This window comes from Lactuca serriola, chromosome 8 (assembly GCF_051521515.1).
Source record: "Lactuca serriola cultivar US96UC23 chromosome 8, Lser_US96UC23_V15, whole genome shotgun sequence".
Taxonomy (NCBI): Eukaryota; Viridiplantae; Streptophyta; class Magnoliopsida; order Asterales; family Asteraceae; genus Lactuca; species Lactuca serriola.
The window spans coordinates 131,997,472-132,019,218 of NC_136415.1; the positions used below are offsets into that span (position 1 = coordinate 131,997,472).

Genomic DNA, 21,747 nt, shown 5'->3' on the forward strand with positions numbered 1-21,747 from the left:
ACGATCACGCCTTTTCCTTCCCATGATTATCTGAGGTACCTGAAACAAATCCAAAAACTGTAAGCCCAAAGCTAAGTGAGTTCCCCCAAAATACCCGCACAACAAGTAACACACATATAATAATAACATATTATGGGATCAATTAACCATCGGGTTAGAGTGTTCCAGACCCACAACCAACCGGTTGGAATTCCAACATATTACCAGTCCAATCATCCTCGGGATGGTATACCCTCGGACACAACCATCAGTTTGGAATGCCCACATACTATGAGTCCAGTCATCCTCGGGATGGAATACTCTTGGCTCACAACCATCTGATTGGAATGCTCTGGTTTGTTGGGGCGAGGTTGGTCACAGGGAGATGGGTCGGACTAAGATAGTCTTGCAGACTACCGAGAGGATTCATCATATCAGAAAGCGGGTCTGAGTTGGAGTTTCAGGTCGATGACATGGTACTCATGAAGGTCTCACCCTGGAAGGGTGTGATTCACTTCAGGAAGAGGGGGAAACTGGGTCCCCGATACATCGGGCCATTCAGGATCATTGTCAGGGTTGGAAAAGTGACGTATAGACTAGATCTCCTGGAGGAGCTTAGTCAAATCCATAACAATTTCCATGTGTCACAGTTGTGAAAGTGTATATTAGATGAGCAGGCAGTGGTTTCATTGGATGATATACAGGTCGACGGGCGCCTGAGTTACGTGTAGAGGCTAGTGACCATTATGGAGAGGAAAGTGAAGGTTCTACGAAACAAGTAAGTACCTTTGGTAAAGGTACAATGGCAGCATCGGAGGTGATTCGAGTAGACCTGGGAGCCAGAGGCAGAGATGTGGATGCATTACCCCGAGTTATTTACCGCAGCAGACTTTGATGATGAAGTCTAGTTCAAGTGGGGGAAAATTGTAACATCCCGACTCCCATGTATAATTTTCTAAAGCTTTATGTTAATTCTATTGAAGGAACTCGACGAGTTGAAGGCCCCAACTCGTCATGTCGAACCTAGTCAACTCGCGTGGTTTTTGACTCATACTCGACGAGTCGGAGGACCCCAACACGACGAGTAGAGGTTGAGCATGGAAACCCTAATTTTTAGGGTTTGCACCCTATTTAAAGGACCTTAAGTCCTTTCCTCCAGCCCCTTACCACCTTTTGACATCCAGAAGAACCCTTAATCATTCTGAACCTTGTTCTTGAGTGTTTGAGAGGCTAAAGTGTGTTTTTGGTTCTTTTTGTTGAAGAATCTTGGAGTTTTAGAAGCTTGGAACGAGAAGAAGAGGGTAGATCCAGTATCTACATTGTATTGGCTTGCATTTGAAGGTAAAAATCCTTTACCATGGCCTTCCATTTGTTAGATCTCTCCTTAAGTGAGAATATGGGAATTTTGGTGCAAAAATGGAGTTACTTTCGGATTTGAGCTTGTCATAAGGGCATAGATTCAGATCTAGACTCCTCTAGGCCCTTATGGACATAAAACCTCAAGCTTTATGAAGTTTTGGCTCTCCTTCATGTCCAAACCTCCTTCTAATGCTATTTACAAGTGTTTTAGCTTGATAGAGCCTTGCATGTACGTAAAGTTAGCAACTTTATGTGATAACAACACCTTAGGAGCCTAGATCTATAGTTTGGAGTTTTGGTTTCATATAAATCATCTGAATGAGAAATGGACTGAAGGAACTCGACAAGTTACATGGTCAACTCGACGAGTCGGATGAAGTTTGGCAGTTTTTGGTTTCTGCATGGACTCGGCGAGTCAGTGAGATAAGTCGACGAGTTAGTTAGGGTTTTCTTGATATTTGGACACCACATGGACTCGATGAGTTGTCTAGAAACTCGGGGAGTCGACTAGGGTTTTCACGACTTCTTGAGTTCTGAAGGAACCCGACGAGTCAGCTGGCTACACTCGACGAGTTGGGTTAACATGGATTGTTGACCTTGATCATTGACTGTAACTTTGACCAAGGGTTGACCAGTTTGACTTTTGGAGGTATTTTAGTAATTTGGTAATTTATGGAAGTGGTTTATTGGTGGATGAAGGTGTTTGAGTTTGGAGTTGTGTTTGGGGAGTTTAAATTATCATCCTAAGCTACTTGTGAGGTGAGTTTTCCTCACTATACACAAGGTTCGAAGGCACCAAGGTCGGCCCTTTGGATTGTTATCCTGCTTTATTGCTAATGTGATATGTTAGTTCGGTATCCTGGTAGATAGGATGTTATATGTGGTTATGATCAGTTAGATCGGTATCCTAGTAGGTAGGATGTTGTTATGTTTAGTGATATGTAGATCGGTTTGTCTGTCTGTAGACTGTTATGTGATTATCTGATATATATATATATATATATATATATATATATATATATATGTGCACATGATTGATTATGGGTTGAGGCTTATCTGCTTTGTGCGAGAGCCAACAGACCAGGGCATTCCAACCCGATGGTTATGGGCCAAGAGTGTTCCATCCCGAGGATGATTGGACTCATAGTATGTGGGCATTCCAACCCGATGGTTGTGGGCCGAGGGTATACCATCCCGAGGATGATTGGACCCGTAGTATGTTGGCATTGCAACCCGATGGTTAAGGGCCTGGGGCATTCCAACGCGATGGTTCATTGGGCACATAGTATGTTGTTATTATAAGTGTGTTACATGTTGTGCGGGTATTTTGGGGGAACTCACTTAGCTTCGGGCTTACAGTTTTTAGATTTGTTTCGAGTATCTCAGATGATCGCGGGAAGGCAAATGTAACGCCCGTAGATCCGGGCTAGTCAATTTAGAGACGATAAGCATAAAAATGACTTTTTAATGGAAGATTATTTAGAAGGATTAATCTCAACTAAGTTGTAGTATATGTTACAAGGATTCCGTACATATAAAGAACACCAAAATCCGAGTTATAACGAAGAAGTTATGACCCGTCGAAGTTTCGCAATAAAACCGGCACGACACAGCGCGACGTAAATAGTGAATTTATGTTAGAGCGATATTTGGCCTTAGTGATCTAAATAAAAGTTGGAGAATACGTTAAACCGAGAGCATGCATAAAAAGAATGTCCAGATCTGACTTCGTATGAGGAAGTTATGATTTTTCTAAGTTTCAGCTTAGTAGTATGCAGCCTGAAACTTGAATATGAGATCGAGTGATTTCTAGCCGAAGCAATCTAAACGAGAATCGAAGATCTCGTTATTAGTAGTGTAACGGTAAAAAGACAGATGAAAACGGACGTCAGATGAAGAAGTTATGAATTTATAACGGAGTTTTCCTGTCTCGGGCTACTAAAAACAAATAATAAAAATAAAGTCAAAATTGGCAGACGGAGTCTAAACGAAAGTTGTAGAGTGTAGTCTCACCTACGCGTGGATATAAAGAACGTCGAACATGAAGTTCGTATGAGGAAGATATGAATTTTTGAAGTTTATTAAATAATTAAAATATAAATTCGGATATTATCCAAATGGGGGAAGTCATCGGGCTTATCTGGGTTACGCCCAACGTACCTAAGATTACACCCAGCATAATCGAAGGTTCCAACCCCTATATAAAGGGTGTGAGGGCAGCCGAGTTCTTTGCTAATTTTCTTTCCTTCTCTCTCGTTGTTGCATCGTTTTTTGTGCAAAAAATATCCCGAAGCCCTAGTATCAACCCCGAGACCCGAAGCCCGAAGATCCCGAGAAAAATTGTTTTCAAGCCGAAGCTCTGCCCGCGAGAAGCCCGATTTTGGAGAAAACATCTCGGTTTCGTCGCAAAAGATTATTTTAAGAGCCGTAGCGCTGTCTGATCATCTTCTAATCAAGTGAGTGTATAGTCCCTTTCATAAACACGAGTATAATACAAGTATTTTTTGAATGTATTAAGTATATGTTTGGGGTGAGTGTATAGTTACTTTCTTCTAACACATAAGTATTAAGTATTTGTTACGAAATACGTGTTATGTGTTTATATATTGTTGTTTATTTGAGATAAGCGTGGAATGGATATTTCATATAGGTTTTAAATGAGTTAAACTGTATATGTATGTTATATCTACAAATATGTTGGGTAGAACATGGGTAGACGAGTTAGTTGGTGTGTGATGACAGATGAGTATGAGGATGAGACGAAAGACGAATGTTGGTAGCTATGGACTTAGTACCTACACTGGTAGCTATGGATTTAGTATTGTTAGATAAACGTTGGTAGCTATGGACTTAGTACCTACACTGGTAGCTATGGATTTAGTACCGATGAATGAACCATAGCAGCTATGGAATTAGTGCTTTACGAAAGAACCTTGGTAGCTATTGTCTTAGTGCCTAATAAAGAATCCTAGCAACTATTGTTTTAGTGCCTAATACGGAGTGAACAAATAGATGACTCTTAGGGTAGACCCTTAAGAGTAAGGAAGATAATGGGGATGGATAATTGGAATGATCAGTTGATGATTGAATATATATATATATATATATATATATATATATATATATATATATATATATATATATAAGATATAATATAGTGGGTTGAAAACCCTATATGCTCACCAGGCCCCCAAGCTGACCCACTCAGTTTTCTTTGTATTACAGGTTGTGGCACGAGAGTATAAGTCAGATGACTTGACAAGAGATTTTGGATTATAGACCAGTAGTTATAAATAACTGTTGTAAGGTTTGTATTGTACTGTTTATGCTTTTGGTCTGTATCGGAACATGACATCCCGAGATTTTGTTATATAATGAAAATACATTCACTTTGAGAAATGTTTTAATTAATTTTATCATATTTTGTTTTGGGAACAAATTCCACAACTCTTTTAATCAAAGGATTACTCTGATTTTATAAAACAAAACATAAATAAATCGGTCTTTTATGGCCGTGAAATTGGGGATGTCACAGCTAAGGCGTGATCGTGCACCTCCTCACATTTTTATGATCTTGATTTCTGGGATATTCTGATGGCTAAACTATTTTGAAAACACTTTGTAATAACTTAATGGTTTTGAATGGTTGAAAAGTTTTAAATTGGATTGATTTTTTATGGGTGTTACAGGATCGGTTGGATGGATTGGTTCGACCTAATCAAGTGGATCCAATTTTGTTTCATATTTTAAAACATGGATTTAAATAGTCCAAACTAAAATTTGTAAATGACAACTAATAAAATATATTATAATTTAATATTTTACCGATATAAACTTTTGACACATTGAGGGTTTTTATTGGGTATAACTTTCTAATCTATTTTAAAAACCATTTAGTATATCTATAAATGTTTCAATATAAATACTAATAAACACTTATTATTTGATTTTTTTGAATTGTTTGATTCTTATTTTATAACACAAAACCAATTCGAATAAAAAATTATAATTTGGGTTTGTTGAAAATTAATTCAAATCTCAAAAACAAATAGTTCAATCCATATTGTCCACATGGAAAATTTGGTTTTTTCCAAATAACAAACAACCCTAGGTCATAGTGATATAATTTTGTTGGTTGAGGAAGAGACATATGTAATGGCATTTTGGTATGCTTGTCACTTTGACAAGCATGACACCTAATATTAAGTGAAAGTTTATTACATGAAATAAAATCAGAGGACAATAAAGAACGATTGAATTAATCATCGAGATGACCAAATCTTTCTTTCCAAAAAGATGAACAGGAAGACAAAATAGCTTAAGGTGTGAATAAATTCAACAGACGAAGATGATCATAATTGTCATGTTAGAGAAAAGTTTTATGGGTCTAATAATCCTTTATCAAAATCTAGAACTCTTCAAACTTAATGGAATATTTCGTTATATTAGGTAAGTTGATATAAATAAGTAAGTTTTTTGATAATATGTGGAGTAACAAAGACATTGTGTAGATGTAAAGGTTATGCATGAGTATTAAGCTTCAAGAAACATAGGAAAAGGAGTACGATAAGTGTTCAAGCTTGTGATGTATTAAGCTTTGAGATTAGTTAGTAGATCATGTATGTGAGTATGCCACTAAATTATTCTATCGTACTAATGTTGTCAATAAGGTCAGCAATAGCCTGATCAGTGTACAATAGGTTGTGACAGATGCATCTCTAATGGTGATGTACCATAATTCCTTTCGAATTGAATGGATTTTGCATCTTTGTTGTCTCGGGTGAGTGTTTTGATAACGATTCATAATTTTCCAAGTGGTAGAGTTACGTTTAACGATCATTTTGGAGAAATAAGTGTGATATTGTATTGTAAATCTAGAGGTTCATGATTGAATCAATCTTCTTCCATTCACATGTGTCAGCATTGACTGAAATTTGCCACTATGATCCACAACACCAAAGTCGATGCAGTTGGTCTCGAATAATTCTCTACATGGATCGTATAACTGGAAAGGGATGAAGGCTTTTATATTTGTTATCTCATATGGCTTTTTAAGAGATGAGGAAGGGGTGTTGATGTCCATGAGAGTTGTAGCAAGATGGAAGGAGAGGATATGGGAACATCAACATGGTAGGGCGCTGGAAAAAAATAAAAGAGATCGTTGTGAATTAGGTCTATCAGATTTGCTCTAATCCCATGTTAAGGTATGATTGCTACGAAATATGTTTTTATTGATTGAACAATATTAATACAATAATACAATAGATAAGATGGGTTATACAAAATAGACATAAGATGTAGCACCTGGTTCTTGGTACGTATTCTTTGTAATTAACTCTTTAAATATTGCATTTTTGGCCTTGGACTCGGCGAGTTGAAGGACCAACTCGACGAGTAGAAGCGGGATAAGACGAGGGACTTAAGTGATGGACTCGGCGAGTCGGGTCCCAGACTCGGCGAGTAGGTACTGTTCGGGCAAAAACCCTAATCCGCGGGTTTGCACCCTATTTAAGCAATGTTATGGCGGCCAAATTTTCCCTTATGCTCCCCAAAACACTTCTCATTGAAACCCTAGCCGTTTGTGCTTTGTTGAGGCCATTTTTGGTGTTCTTGTGTAGTTGTTAAGCTTAGAAGGAAGGAAGGAGCTTGGAACTTGAGTTAGGACCAGTAGATCCAGGGATTTTACTTCATTTTCAGCAGCTTCAAGGCATAATGCCCCTGTCTTGACTCATCCATGTGTTTATTCATCTTTATCTTGGGATCTCTTTGGATTTCTAAGTCATATTTCGGATTTGGAACTGTTGAGTGGGTTTTGACTTCAGATCTGGACCTTAAGAGGGGTCTCATGGCATAAAGGTGCCAACTTTAGGGCTATGAGAACCCCATGCACATTGTAGGACACTTTATATGGATTTTTGAGCTAAAAACCCCATGCATGTGCATCAAGTTTAGAACTTTACGTATAAAGTGAACATTAGGAGGCCAGATCTATGGTTTCGGTGTGTTAGATCTCATTTAAATCAACTGTATGGAATTGGTCAAGATTGGACTCGGCGAGTGCATAAGCGGACTCGGCGAGTCCAAGGCAATCTTCTTGCGGATGAAGATGAACTCGATGAGTTGTTCATACAACTCGGCGAGTCAAGACCAGGACCTGTTTATCAGTTGAAGATGAACTCGACGAGTTGTTCATACAACTCGGCGAGTCGGATGAAGATTCAGCCGATGTCCATTACAAGGAAAACTCGTCGAGTCATCGCCTAACTCGACGAGTAGAGACGAGTGTAAGAGCAAATGGAAGGATAGGGAATCAGCGAGTTGGCAAGCCAACTCGACGAGTCAGGTCAACTGGTAGTTGACTTTGACTTTGACTTGGTCGGGGGTAAAGTAGTCATTTTACCTTAGGACAGTTAGCAGTGTTTGATGGACTGTTTTGTGGGAATCACAACCAGAGGATTTTTGGAGCTGCAACAGCAAATAGACAGTTCCCGTATAGATCAGCAGCTACTTCGAGGTGAGTTACCTTCCAGTAGCGGTGGGTCTACGCCTTCTGAGACTGTTCTGGGATTTGTACTCTGACTTTTGGTTGTTTTCGTATTTTGGTTTTCAAACACGATGTATGGATGCGAAATGATTTGATCAGACAATGTTTTATTTACAAATGTTTTGCAAAGTGTTTAATTAAAAATGAAATTTTTGGACGTGAAAATTGGGTCGTTACATAAGATAGGCTACATATATATAATAATATATACACTAACATTGCATTGGACTAAATCACCAAAACAATTAATCAACTTTTAAAAAAGAAGATATATACATTAAAGTCCCAATATTTTCATCGATTTGACAAGAAAGTCCTAAACTTTATTTTTTTGACAGTAAAGTCCTAACTACCAACAATTTTTGACACGTTTATCCTTTTTTTTTTGCTTAGCCGGTTATTAGGAAATTACTGTAAAAAAAATTTTTAGGTGTAACATTCATAAAATTCAAGAAATTTTAAACTTTTAAATATGGTCAAAAACTATCATTGTTTACAGATTGTTTTCAAAATAGGTTCAACATCAGAGAAGTCCTAAAAAGTGAAACAAAACATGAGAAGGTGCACGATCATGCCTTCGCCTTCCCGCGATCCTCAGAAGTACCTGAAACATAATCCAAAACTGTAAGTCCAAAGCTTAGTGAGTTTCCCCCAAAATACCACCACAACATATAATCATAAATACCACAACTACATCATATATACATAACCTTCAGTATCTCTGGACCGCCGCACTGAGCCTTCAGCATGTCTGGACCATTCTCTGGGCCTTCGGTCTGAATAGTCCACTTCACATGCCTTCACTCTATCTGGGTTGCCTTGGGTCTGTTGGCCTTCAGCACAAAGCATGACCGCCTCAACCCAACCACAACACGCATGTCGACATATACATAACTCATAAACATATAATCAATCAACCAAAAAACAGATAAATCTTACATATCAATAAGCATAGCATTATCCTATTTATCACAATAGATATCTAACAGTTCACTATAATACTCAATCATGCAACAATCAGGATAATGAATCCAAAAGGGTCGTCCTTGGTGCCTTCGACCCAAGAAGTATAGTGAGGAACACTCACCTTACAAGCTGAACATAACTGATAAGGCCCGACTCTGAATCTCAACTCTCTACTCAATGCCTACATCCACCAAGTGACCAATCCATTAAAATCCCAAAATACCCAAAGTAAATTTAAGGTCTAACTCAGCCAAACGATCAAGAAAAGTCAACTCAGCTTGACTGCCACGTCGTGGTACCGTTGTACCATGTCGTAGTTTTGGATACGACAAAACAGTCGTGAACCGTCCCGCCACCACGTTGTGGTGGCCTTGCCACTTCGTGGTTACAGGGTTTTTGGTAGCTTACTGCATTCAACCACCTCATTTGATTCCAAAAGGTCTCCAATTCAAATTTGGTCTAAAATAGGGTCTATATGGATAAAGTTTCCGACTTTATCCAATAGAACCCTCTAAATACATAGATCTCGACTTTTAAAGAGTAAAGCACTACATGGCTTCACCAATAATCGTCTAATACATGGGGTTACTTGACCAAAGCTACAAGAGAGTCTCTAACACCATAAAAGTCGGTGCTTTTCAGACATGCATGTCCAATGCATGTCTTGAACTCTTATTAGGTCAAAATAGGGCAAAAAGGCCAAGATTCATGCATGACCCTCAAACTCAATTCTAGACTAGATCCAAAGAGCCAAATGCTCAAAATTGCCTGGAGACTCATAAATTTGCAAGCTTTATGAAGTCCAACAACCCAAGGCAACAAGATCTAGAGAAAGAAAGGGAAATATCCATAGATCTACTCATAAACTCATCAAGATGAAGAATTATACCTCCTTGAGATGCTAGAGGAAGGTGAACTTCTGGATCTTCTTTTCCTTGGACTCCCAATGCGGTCTTCCACCACCTTCTTCCTTCACAAGCACCAAAAACTCACACTTTTAAGGCTAAAATCACAAAATGGCTATAGGGTTTGCAAGGGACGATTTGGAGAGATGGAGATTGATGGAAGGAGGCAAGAAGTAGGCTAAGGATTTAGATGACCTTGGTTCTTGCTTTCTTTGTTGTTATCTCTACTTTTTTCAATGTTGGTTTGTTGAGATTAAAAAAAAAACTATTTAACAAGAAGCAAACGTTAATGATTTCAATAGGATTTAGAAGAACAAAGCAGGTTTCAATAACTCTTATGTTTTAAGACTATTATACCATTAAATTTCTAACAAAAAAAAGATATATACCCTAAAGTTCTAATATTTTCAACGATTTGATAAGAAAGTCATAAACCTTATTTTTTTGACAACAATGTCCTAATTCATGATTTGACAAAAAGTCATAAACTTTTTTTTTTACAATAAAGTTCTAATTACCCGATAGCCGGAAAAAATGGTAAACGTGTTAAAAACTGTCGGTAGTTAGGACTTTACTGTCTAAAAAATAAAGTTTAGGACTTTTCTTATCAAGCCGATAAAAATATTAAAACTTAATGTGTGTGTGTGTGTGTCTATATATATATATATATATATATATATATATATATATATATATATATATATATATATATATATATATATATATATATATATATATATATATAGGTGTAAAACACGTGTATTACACAAGTTGATTAAAAAAATTAAATATTAAAATGTAAACATTAAGTATTTTTTTAAATAAAATTTTGAAATAAGGAAAGAAAAAACGTATTAATTACAATTATTATCATGTTTATTACATTTAATATTTTGCATATATAAATATACAAGTATTATGTGACTTTTTAATTTTAAAAACTGGAAAAACCTAGAAATTAACATGTGTATATTATTTATTTCAAAAATATCATAAAATGACAAGTGTCAAAAGTTATGAGAGATTGACATGTGACAAAATTGATCTTCATTTATTATAATTGATAATTATATATATTTTAAATCTTAAACGAGTAAAGGCTAGCAATAATGTTGTGATTCCTATTAATAATTCATGTTAATTAGTCAAAATAATGTTTGTCGAATGTAAGTATTATTTTCATAATAAGATATAATTAGAACTAGCCTAAATATCGAAATAAGACAAAGGACTTCACTTTTGGTTTTCCATATGCCTAAAAAGGTCACCTGGGGTGACGCGAACATGTCAATCTAACATGGTATGTCATGTGAAATGTGAACACCATTATATATACTTAGGTTAGCATAAAAATATTTATTTGATTCAAATATATTAAAATTATAACTACAAGATACCTCACTTTTATAAAAGTTAACAGATTGTACTTTGAGAATAGATATATAGTGCTAAGAGTTTATAGATTATTTTGGCGCTATTACAAACTATAATTGGTTCTATTCTAGATTTTTTAATAACCGGTTTTCAAATTGTTTTTTTCAAGATTTTTTTTTTTCAAAAGTTGATTAATTGTTTTGGTGATTTAGTCTAAGAGAAATTTCGAGAAATAACCAAAAAGAATGAAGGTTTTGAAAAAAATGACCATGTAAATGAGGATTTTGGAAAATGACCATAGGTTCTGCAGAAAGGGTTTTGTGTTTAATAAAAATTATACAAATATTTTATGTTTTTTTATAAAATTACACACACCGGTACTGTGAATAATAAACATACTTTAAATAGGTTACAAAACATACTTTAAAAAACATAAACATACAACCTTCATGATAAACATACTTTGAAATAAACTCCATTCATTTAAATCGAACCATGAAAACATTGATATGTTACAACCTTCATAATAAACATACTTTGAAATAAAATTCATTCATTCAAATCGAACCATGGAAACTTTGATCTGCAGAAGTCCAGGTAAGGAGTTTTTGACATATCACTTAGCCACGTAAGAACTGTTTTATGCGGATCAGTGTACACCTCTGTGGATTAGTGTACACCTATGCAAATCAGTTATAGAACTGTTTTCTGAAGATCAGTGTACACCTCTACATAACTGTTAGGGAATACGCAGAACTATTTTCTGCGGATCGGTGTACACCTCTGCATAACTGTTTAGGAATACGCATAACTGTTTTCTGCGGATCAGTGTACACCTCTGTGGATCAGTGTACACCTATGCGAATCAGTGTACACCTCTGCAGATCAATTATAGAAGTTATAGACGTATTTAAGTGGCTTTTTGTGAGTTTCAATTACCAGTAGAAGTTGTTTTTTATTGTGTTCGTGGAGGGTGATTTGTAAAATGAGTTTTATTATTTTGTGTACGGGAGGGTCATGGCAGTTAGTTAATGTATATTAGGTTTACGTTAGAAATAATGTGAAAAACTATGGTTTAAATCTTCCTCCTAACATTGACCATGAAATGTTATTACAAATGGTTAGAACTTAGAAGTAAGGCATGTGTGTTAAATAGTCTTATATGTTTGTCTTTTAAACACCCGGAGTTAGGGTATGTCATGGAGCTTGGAGATGAAACTGATGTATTTCAATTGAGACATGTAATGTCTGAATCAAAGAAGACGGTGCATTTGTATTTAACGGTGGTAGGTTAAGAAGCTGAAGAATAAGCAGTTGTTAACGACCAGTTTAATCCAACAAAAACTAATAGAGGTTGCAGAGAAAGCCAATGTGATGGAAACCGTTCAAGGGGAAGAGGAAATGAAGTGCCAGTGGGTTATGAAAAAAAAAGTTTCGGTTAATGATAAATTTGTATATGATAATGATACTTTTGTATCAGATAATGATAAAGAAGCAAAAGTGGGCATGACTGAATTACAACGTCAAAATTTGTTCGAGTTTGGAGAAGTTCCTGAAATTGATGATCGAAGATGTGAGGAAAAATCAAATGATGGGTGGTCGGATGATGAGTACACGCAACGAAAAACTGCTTTTAATCCATGGTATTGTATTCCTTCTATTCCTGATTTTCCAGAACCTATTCTTGAACCTGGACCATTTCACAGTTTAGGTCCGAATGATAAATTAATTGTCAATCAAATCTATAACACCAAAAAAGACCTAGCATTTGCTGTTAAATTCAAATCCATTAGACAAGATTTTCAGATAAAGGTTCAAAAATCTCCAAAATCTCGGTACCATGTTGTTTGTATGCAAGAAAACTGTCATTGACATTTATACACACCTCTCATTAAAGGAACAAAAATGTTTGAAATTAAGATATTTAGTGACAAGCATACATGTTCTTCTTGCTTATACACCCAAATCATAGGCAAGCAAATAGCAAAGTTTTTGGGAACCATAATACACGACATTATGGGTCAAGAAAGTTTGAGAGTTTGGAGGCGTAATGATATAATGTTGTAGAAAAGTTATTATTATGGATACGTGCTTTTAGAGAGTGTTGTAGAAAAGTTATTATTATGGATAGTGCTCATTTGAATACAAAGTACAAAGGCGCCATCTTGCATGCAGTAGCCATGGACGGCAACAATCAGATCTTGCCTATTGGGCATGGAATTTGCCCAAAGGAGACTACGGATTCTTAGACATGGTTTCTTGAAAAACTCCATGAATGCATTGGTGATGTGGAAGGTCTGACAATGGTCACAAATGGGGTACCCGTAATTGCTGTAAGTATTCAAAATGTTTTTCCAAATGCTCAACATGGATTGTGTGGTTTTCATCTAATAGGAAACATAGTCCACACCTTTGAGAAAAAAAAAACAACAATTTTGTTTTGGAAGCCGGTAAGAGCTTACAAAACCACTGAGTTTGAATTCTATTGGCGGAGACTTCGTAATATAAAAGATTATGTATCGACATATCTCAGTCAAATTCCACGTGAGAAATGGACCAGAGCATATTGCCCTACCATGAGGTATGATTATATGACCTCAAATAGTGCAGACTCCATGAATGATGTATCAAATAAAGCAAGGAATTTGCCAATATTACCACTTCTTGAGTTCTTTCGCGCACTTATGTAGAAATGGTTTTCCAAACGGCGGATGACAGCAGGTATGATTATGTTTAATTTTGAATTATATGATAAATGTCATATATAATAATATATGTTTGTTTTAACAGAAAAAAGTACAACAATACTTACAAAGTGGGCTGAAGATATGGTTAAAAAAAATAAAGAGGGGATTCAAGGATGGTCGGTATCCGGTGTTGACAATACAACATATCAAGTGCATGACTTCAATAGTGGCGGCATAGTGAATTTGAGGGAAAAGAATTGTTCTTGCAGATATTGGCAACTAACTGGTTTACCATGTGGTCATATGATAATGGTTTTAACGCACTTGAAAAATGATCATTGTGGGCATATGGCTATAGATGCTTATAAATTTGAAACATATCAAAGAACGTACGAGAAGGCCATATTCCCTCTTTCAGAACTTAGTGATTGGGAGGTTCCGGATTACCTTATGGTTGCTAACCCTCCTGTGATGGAAATTCGTCAAGCCGGTAGACCAAAAAACACCAATCGTATTCCCTCTCAAGGTGAGGAACCAAAAATAAGAAGGTGTAGTAGATGCCATGACACAACTCATAATGTAAGGAAGTGTAAGGAAATCGTTCCAAAGAAACAAAGTAAAAGTAAAAAACGTATTGGGGTGTCAGGGAGTGGGACAAAAGCGACAGAAGAGGAACCGACAGTCCGAACATCAATGGCAGCAGCAACCAGACAACCAATGGACACAATAATTTGAACATCAATGGCAGCAGCAACCAGACAACAATTGGACACAACAGACCGAACATTAATGGCAGCATGAGCCACATAACCAATGGAAGCAAGGGACTGAATACCAACCGCATGAAGAGCCACAAAACCAATGGCAAGGTTGCACCGAGTACCAATGGAAGCAAGAGCCAGATAACCAATGGACGCGAGCGACAGTAAACCTAGGGACACAAGCAACAGAAAACCCATGGACGGAATACAAAAACAGATCAAATTTTTCGTGGTTTGATTTGAATGAATGAAGTTTATTTCAAAGTATGTTTATTATGAAGGTTGTATGTTTATGTTTTTTAAAGTATGTTTTGTAACCTACTTAAAGTATATTTATTATTCAGAATACCGGTGTGTGTAATTTTATAAAAAACATAGAATATTTGTATAATTTTTATTAATCACATAACTTTTTTAAACGGGTAATTAAATAAGAAAAAGGAAAAATGAAAACAATTTTTTTTACATATTAATCACATAATACATTATGTTATTAAAAAAATAATAATATTAATAAACAAAAACAAAAAAAAATAATAAAAAAAATAAAAAATAAAAAATAATAAAAAAACAAAGATCCGCAGAGGTGTTCATGGTTCCGCGGAGGTGTTTATGGTTCCGCAGAACCCCCTCTGCGGAACTTGTGGTCATTTTACAAAATCCTCATTACATGGTCATTTTCTTCAAAATCCCCCTCATTTTTTTGTTATTTCTCGAAATTTCTCTTAGTCCGATGCATGTTAGTGTATATATTATTATATATGTAGCTTGTCTTACGTCTATTTTGTATAGCCCATCTTATCTATTGTACTATTGTATTAATATTGTTCAATCAATAAAAACATATTTCGTAGCAATCATACCTTAACATGGGATTAGAGCAAATCTGATTGACCTAATTCACAACGATCTCTTTTATTTTTTCCAGCACCCTACCATGTTGATGTTCCCCTATCCTCTCGTTTCATTTTGCTACAACTCTCATGGCAGGCAACACCCCTTCCTCGTCTCTTAGAAATCCATATGAAATAACAAATATAAAAGCCTTCATCCCTTTCCAGTTATACAATCCGCAAAGAGAATTATTCGAGACCAACTGCATCGATTTTGGTATTGTGGATCACAGTGGCAAATCTTCAATCAATGTCGACACACCTTAATGGAAGAAGATGGATCCAATCATGAAGCTGTAGATTTACAATACAATATCACTCATTTCTCTAAAATGATCGTTAAACGTAACTCTACCACTTGGAAAATTATGAATCTTTCTCAAAACACTCCCCCGAGACAGCAAAGATGCAAAATCCATTCAACTCGAAAGGAATTATGGTACATCACTATTAGAGATGCATCTCTTACAACCTATCATACATTTATCAAAGCTATCGCCGACCTTATTGACAACATCGGTATGATACAATAATTTAGTGGCATACTCACATACATAATCTACTGACTAACCTCAAAGCTTAATACATCACAAGTTTGATCAGACATCGTACTCCTTTTCCTATGTTTCTTGAAGCTTAATACCCATGCATAACCTTTACATCTACACAATGTCTTTGTTACTACACATATTATCAAAAAACTTATTTATTTATATTAACTTGCCTAATATAACAAAATATTCCATTAAGTTTGAAGAGTTTTAGTTTTTGATAAAGAACTATTAGACCCGTAAAACATTTCTCTAACATGACAATTATGATGATCTTCGTCTATTGAATTTATACACCTCAAGCTTTTTTGTCTTCCAATTCATCTCTTTGGAAACAACGATGTGGTCATCCCGATGATCAATTTAGTCGTTTTTTATTTTCCTATGATTTTATTTCATGTAATAAACTTTCACTTAATATGAGGGGTCATGCGTGTCAACATGACAAGCATACCAAAATGCCATTACATAGGTCTCTTCCTCAATCAACAAAAGTATATCACTATGATCTAGGGTTGTTCGTTATTTGGAAAAAACCAAATTGTCCATTTGGACAATATAGATTGAACTATTTGGTTTAGATATTTGTTTTTTTGGATTGATTTTCAACAAACCCAAATTATCATTTTGGATTTCGAATTGGTTTTGTGTTATAAAATAAGAATCAAACAGTTCAAAAAAATCGGTTTCCCGGCAAAGAGGGGAAGAAATTACATCCGACAAACATTATTTAGACTAATTAACATGATTTATTGATAGGGATCACAACATTATTGCTAGCCTCTTACTGGTTTAAGATTAAAAAAAAAAGATATATATACACCAAAGTCCTAATATTTTCATCGATTTGACAAAAAAGTCCTAAACTTTCTTTTTTTGACAGTAAAGTCCTAGCTACCGGCAGTTTTCGACACGTTTACCCTTTTTTTTCCGGTTCATCGATAATTAGGACTTTATTGTCAAAAAAAATTAAGTTTAGAATTTTTTTGTCAAATCGTGAATTAGGACTTTACTATAAAAAAAATAAAGTTTATGACTTTCTTGTTAAATCGTTGAAAATATTAGGACTTTGGGGTATATATCCCTAGTTTTGGTTAGAAATTTAATGGAAAGATAGTCTTTAAACATAAAAGTTATTGAAACCTGCTTTGGTCACCTAGATCATATTGAAATCTTTAACGTTTGTTTCTTGTTAAATAGTTATTTTAATCTCAACAACTCAACATTGAAAAAAGTAGAGATAAACAATAAAGAAAGCAAGAACCAAAGTTGTGTTGGCTTTTTGCAGTCCTAAAAATAGAGAACTAAGAAATAAAAAGAAACCAAATTGTCCTTCTTACCTATTCTCCACATTCACACCTTTTTTACTAGGTGTGTACTGTTTGTGTTTGTACAATCTGTCTCCTCTTTTCAATTCAAAATTTAGCGGTGACCCAAGAAGAAATCTTTATAAGTCTTCTCACCCTCTCTCACTCTCTTGTTTACATTTGTTTCCCCTAATCGTGATTGTATCAGGGTAAAGATGACGATGGTAAGAAAAATAGTGGTTCTATAACGAAAATCACAATTAAAATTTCTGGGGATATGAAAATACACTAAAATCCCAATATTTTCAACGATTTGATAAAAAAATCATAAACTTTATTTTTTTTACAGTAAAGTTCTAATTCACGATTTGACAAAAAATCCTAAACTTTATTTTTTTGACAGTAAAATCCTAATTACCGGCTAACCGGAAAAAAATAATAAATGTGTCAAAAATTGTCGGTAGTCAGGATTCTACTGTCAAAAAAATAAATTTTAGGACTTTCTTGTCAAATCGATGAAAATATCGGAACTTTAGTGTATATATCCCACAAAAAGTTGGAATTTCTATGGGGGGAAAAAATTAAGGAACACGAGACAAGGTTAATTTACAACTTGATAACATCTAAACAGTATCTGCTAGCCACTAACAAAAGCAAGTTATAATATATGGGTATCATTCTCCTTAATATTGGGTCTAAGTTGTCGGAGTTGTTAGCTTGTATCACATTTATCAATGGGAGCCTCATGTTCGAACCTTTCTTTTATTATTTGCATAGACCATGACAATCTTTGTTAATGGAGGTCTATGTCTAATCTGAGGACGAGATGATGATGACAATCAGTTATATTTGATGATTTTATTTAAGATATGGAGTTGGTTGATGTGACATTGGCAGTCATATGTTCTAAGATGAGCAAAATGGCCATATTCCTATTATTAGGAGATGGAGTTCGTTTGTACGTATTTGGGTGGTCGTGTGTTTACTTGATGTAAACTAAGGAATGCTTCTAATGAAATAAAAGTTCTTCCATTTTTTTTGTTTGATTTGGAAGGATTTGAGGATACGGTGACTTTGACTAGGCTTATGGGCATTGTAAACTAAGGAATGCTTCTAATGAAATGCAAGGTTCCAAGAACAAATTCAAAGCGATCAAGAAAAGTCTAAACTTTTTTTTTTTTAAGAAGCACTAAATATTATAAAAATCTAGTAAGAAGCTAGACTAACAAGGATTACATCAAAGAAATAACAAGCCTAGGTGTTTGAGGCGCCTAACCCAAAAAAAGAAAGTATATAACTATGAAGATTGATCAAAACATTAAGGTGCTGTTTTTTTTGAACCAAAAATTTATGAAGTCTGCGGACGACATCTGCAATCTTCTATAATAAAAGATGTGGACCAAACGGCTGCAGACTGTAATAAAAAGCGTGTTTATTTTTTTAACATCTGCATGTTGCTGTAGATATTAAAAAATTAAAATAAACTGATTTTATACACCGAATTAGTTTTTTAATACCAAAAAATTTATGTATGATATTTCAACAAAAAATAATGATATTTCAACAAAAAAATAAAGATATTTTAGCAAAAAATAATGATATTTTACCAAGAAATTATCATTATTTAATATAAAAAATCGAAAAAAAAAGAATTCAATAAGAATACACAAAAAAACGAAAAAAAAAAGGTAAAATAAAATTTTAACAACATATAATTAAGAATTCAATAAGAAAAAAGAAGAATAAGATATTGGAAGAAGCAATACAAGTATTGTGCCAAACAGAACACGTATATATGTTTTTTTACTCTGAAGACTTCTAAAAAAACAAACAACTACGAGATTAAAAGTGTTGTATATGTGCTGCGATGCGCAACAATAAGAGATTTGTAAAAAGGTTTTTTTTTACAAAAAAACAAAAAAACATATAAGTAACTATTTAAAACTAGAGTCAGAAATGATAAACTTGTGAATGGTTCATAGTTTGGTTTGGTCTTGAGCAATTGAATTGCTTTTAATTATGTGGAACTTATAAGGATCCTTAACGTAATTAAAAATGCAACATCACACAAATGACAAATGTAAAATCAGAAACCAATAAAAGCATGATTGCAAATAAACGAATGGAATTTAATAGTCTAGAAATGTTAAGACAAATTATGTTGGTCCGCTTCAAAACCTTATTCTTTCTAGTACTTGATGTATCTTTTTTAATCGAGTTTTTTTAATAGTTTTTAATGAAATTTCCATTATTAAAAAAATAAAAAAAGAACAAAATAATAATAATAATAATAATAATAATAATAATAATAATAATAATATAAAAAAACTTTAGTAATTTCAGTACATTCCATTTCATTCTACAAATTTACTCAAATTATTATAAATATATACTAAATAGTTCTAAAATTTAAGGGATAAAATAAATAATTACACGTACACTTATATTAGTTCGTTTAAAGAGAAAATTTCATATATGCACTTCTTAAACATCAAAATATCATATTTACCCAACTTAATTTCTAAATATCATATTTACCCTTTATAAAATTTCTAAATATCATATTTACCCTTCATAAAATTTCAAAATATCATATATGTCATTTTTAAACATCAAAATATCGTATATGCCCTTCTTAAATATATAAATATCATATATGTACTTTTTAAACATCAAGATATCAATGGTAATATCTAAAATTTCTTCAATCTACAATATCATAATAATCAACAACAACAAAAACTAAACAATCAAAATATACATTCCATAGAGAGAGTTGAAGATGAATCTTTTTGTTTGTCAAGAAGGCGACATTCCAACAATTTAAAAGTTCACATTCCATTATTATAGACATAAGGATAATATGGTTAAAAATTTTAATTACTATAATAATTCTAAGGTATAAAAAATGATTGTAAAATATTAAAAACATTATAAAAAAGGATATGGGTAAATATGATATTTTGAAGGTTTATGAAGAGTAAATATGATATTGAGAAATTAAGCTGAGCAAATATGATATTTTGAAGTTTAAGAAGGGCATATATGAAATTCTCCCTTGTTTAAAATCGATCCAAAACTTGAACCAAAGTGAGGCCCGCATATGCAATTTGTTTCTAGGTGCACAAATCCTAGACTTTATCTGAATTAGTTTTTTAATTGGGATTAGATATAACTGGATTGTTCTATATTAAATTGTCTCTTACATTTTATGTCTATAAATATTACTGTCAATAACATTATGACACGTATGATCATTCCACCAATAAATTTAATTTTATTTGATATATTCTTAATATACTTTTAATGATATAGTTTAAAAAATATGAAATAATGAAATCATACTATACTTATAAAGGAGACATTTTTCCTATAACCTCATGCATTTGAAACCCTCACACAAATTTCCAAGCACCTCATGCATTTGAAATCCCCACACATTTTCACCTTCAAAGTAATTAATCACATATCATGAAATGTTTTATAACTTATATAATATGTTTAATTAACAATTAATGAATAGTCTACTATAAAAATGTCATTCTCTTTGAGTAGACACACAAATACAAATCACATATAAAATTCACAAAGAAAACAAGTTTAAATGTTTTGTGTTGGTTTGAGGGCTTTAGATCATTTTTCGAGCCATGCTATTATGTTAAAGTTTTTAATTTGTAAGTTTGTTATATACTAATTCTTTTTTTATATTTTTCTTGGTTTAGTTATTCTTTTAAAACAATCTATATGTTTGGTTATATATATATATATATATATATAACCAAATTATATAGTTTATCCACATAACTATTTTATAACCTTTAGATCATTATATTAACAGATTAGATTAAAATAATTATACTAAGATATTATATTAAGAGATATATAATAAAATTAAGAGAAAATTATTAATATGCCCATTTTCTTAATCTTTTGCAGAAAATAACCAAAAAACCCAAAATTACAACAGTAGCCACAAAAATCGCAAATGGATTAGGGTCATCAACGATTTTGATTGTTCATCTGCAAAGGTACAAGCATTTAAAACGTGTGTATGCATTAGCAGTTGTGTGTCCGTAGATGGACTTGTCCATCTGTGACCACCAACGCTTTTCACTATTTGTTTCAATACACCCAAAAATAATTACTTGTAACGACGATGATGTTGTGAGAGCATGTTTGATATATGTTTTGTGTCAAGGGTTTTTGGGGAAAGAAATTAATGGTCGTGTACACAAAGAATGTTTTTTTATGAGAACTTGGATGAATGGAACATGTATAAATTGTGGAATTATAATTGTTATTCCTTTGTATAGTAAATTTTTTACTAATTAAAAGTTTTATAGTTTTATATTGTAGGTTTCCATGAGGTAGTTACTAATTAAAAGTTGTGTGTGTATATATATATATATATATATATATAT

The 21,747-nt window shown here is 33.8% G+C and overlaps 1 protein-coding gene across 1 annotated transcript; it reads left to right on the forward strand.

Moving 5' to 3' along the window:
• Positions 1-13,838: 13,838 nt before the first annotated feature.
• Positions 13,839-14,549, forward strand: LOC145067408 (uncharacterized). The gene is made up of 2 exons (XM_079014559.1): positions 13,839-13,848; positions 13,918-14,549. Exons 1-2 carry the CDS (start codon positions 13,839-13,841, stop codon positions 14,547-14,549), a joined length of 642 nt encoding a protein of 213 aa, XP_078870685.1.
• Positions 14,550-21,747: the final 7,198 nt, after the last annotated feature.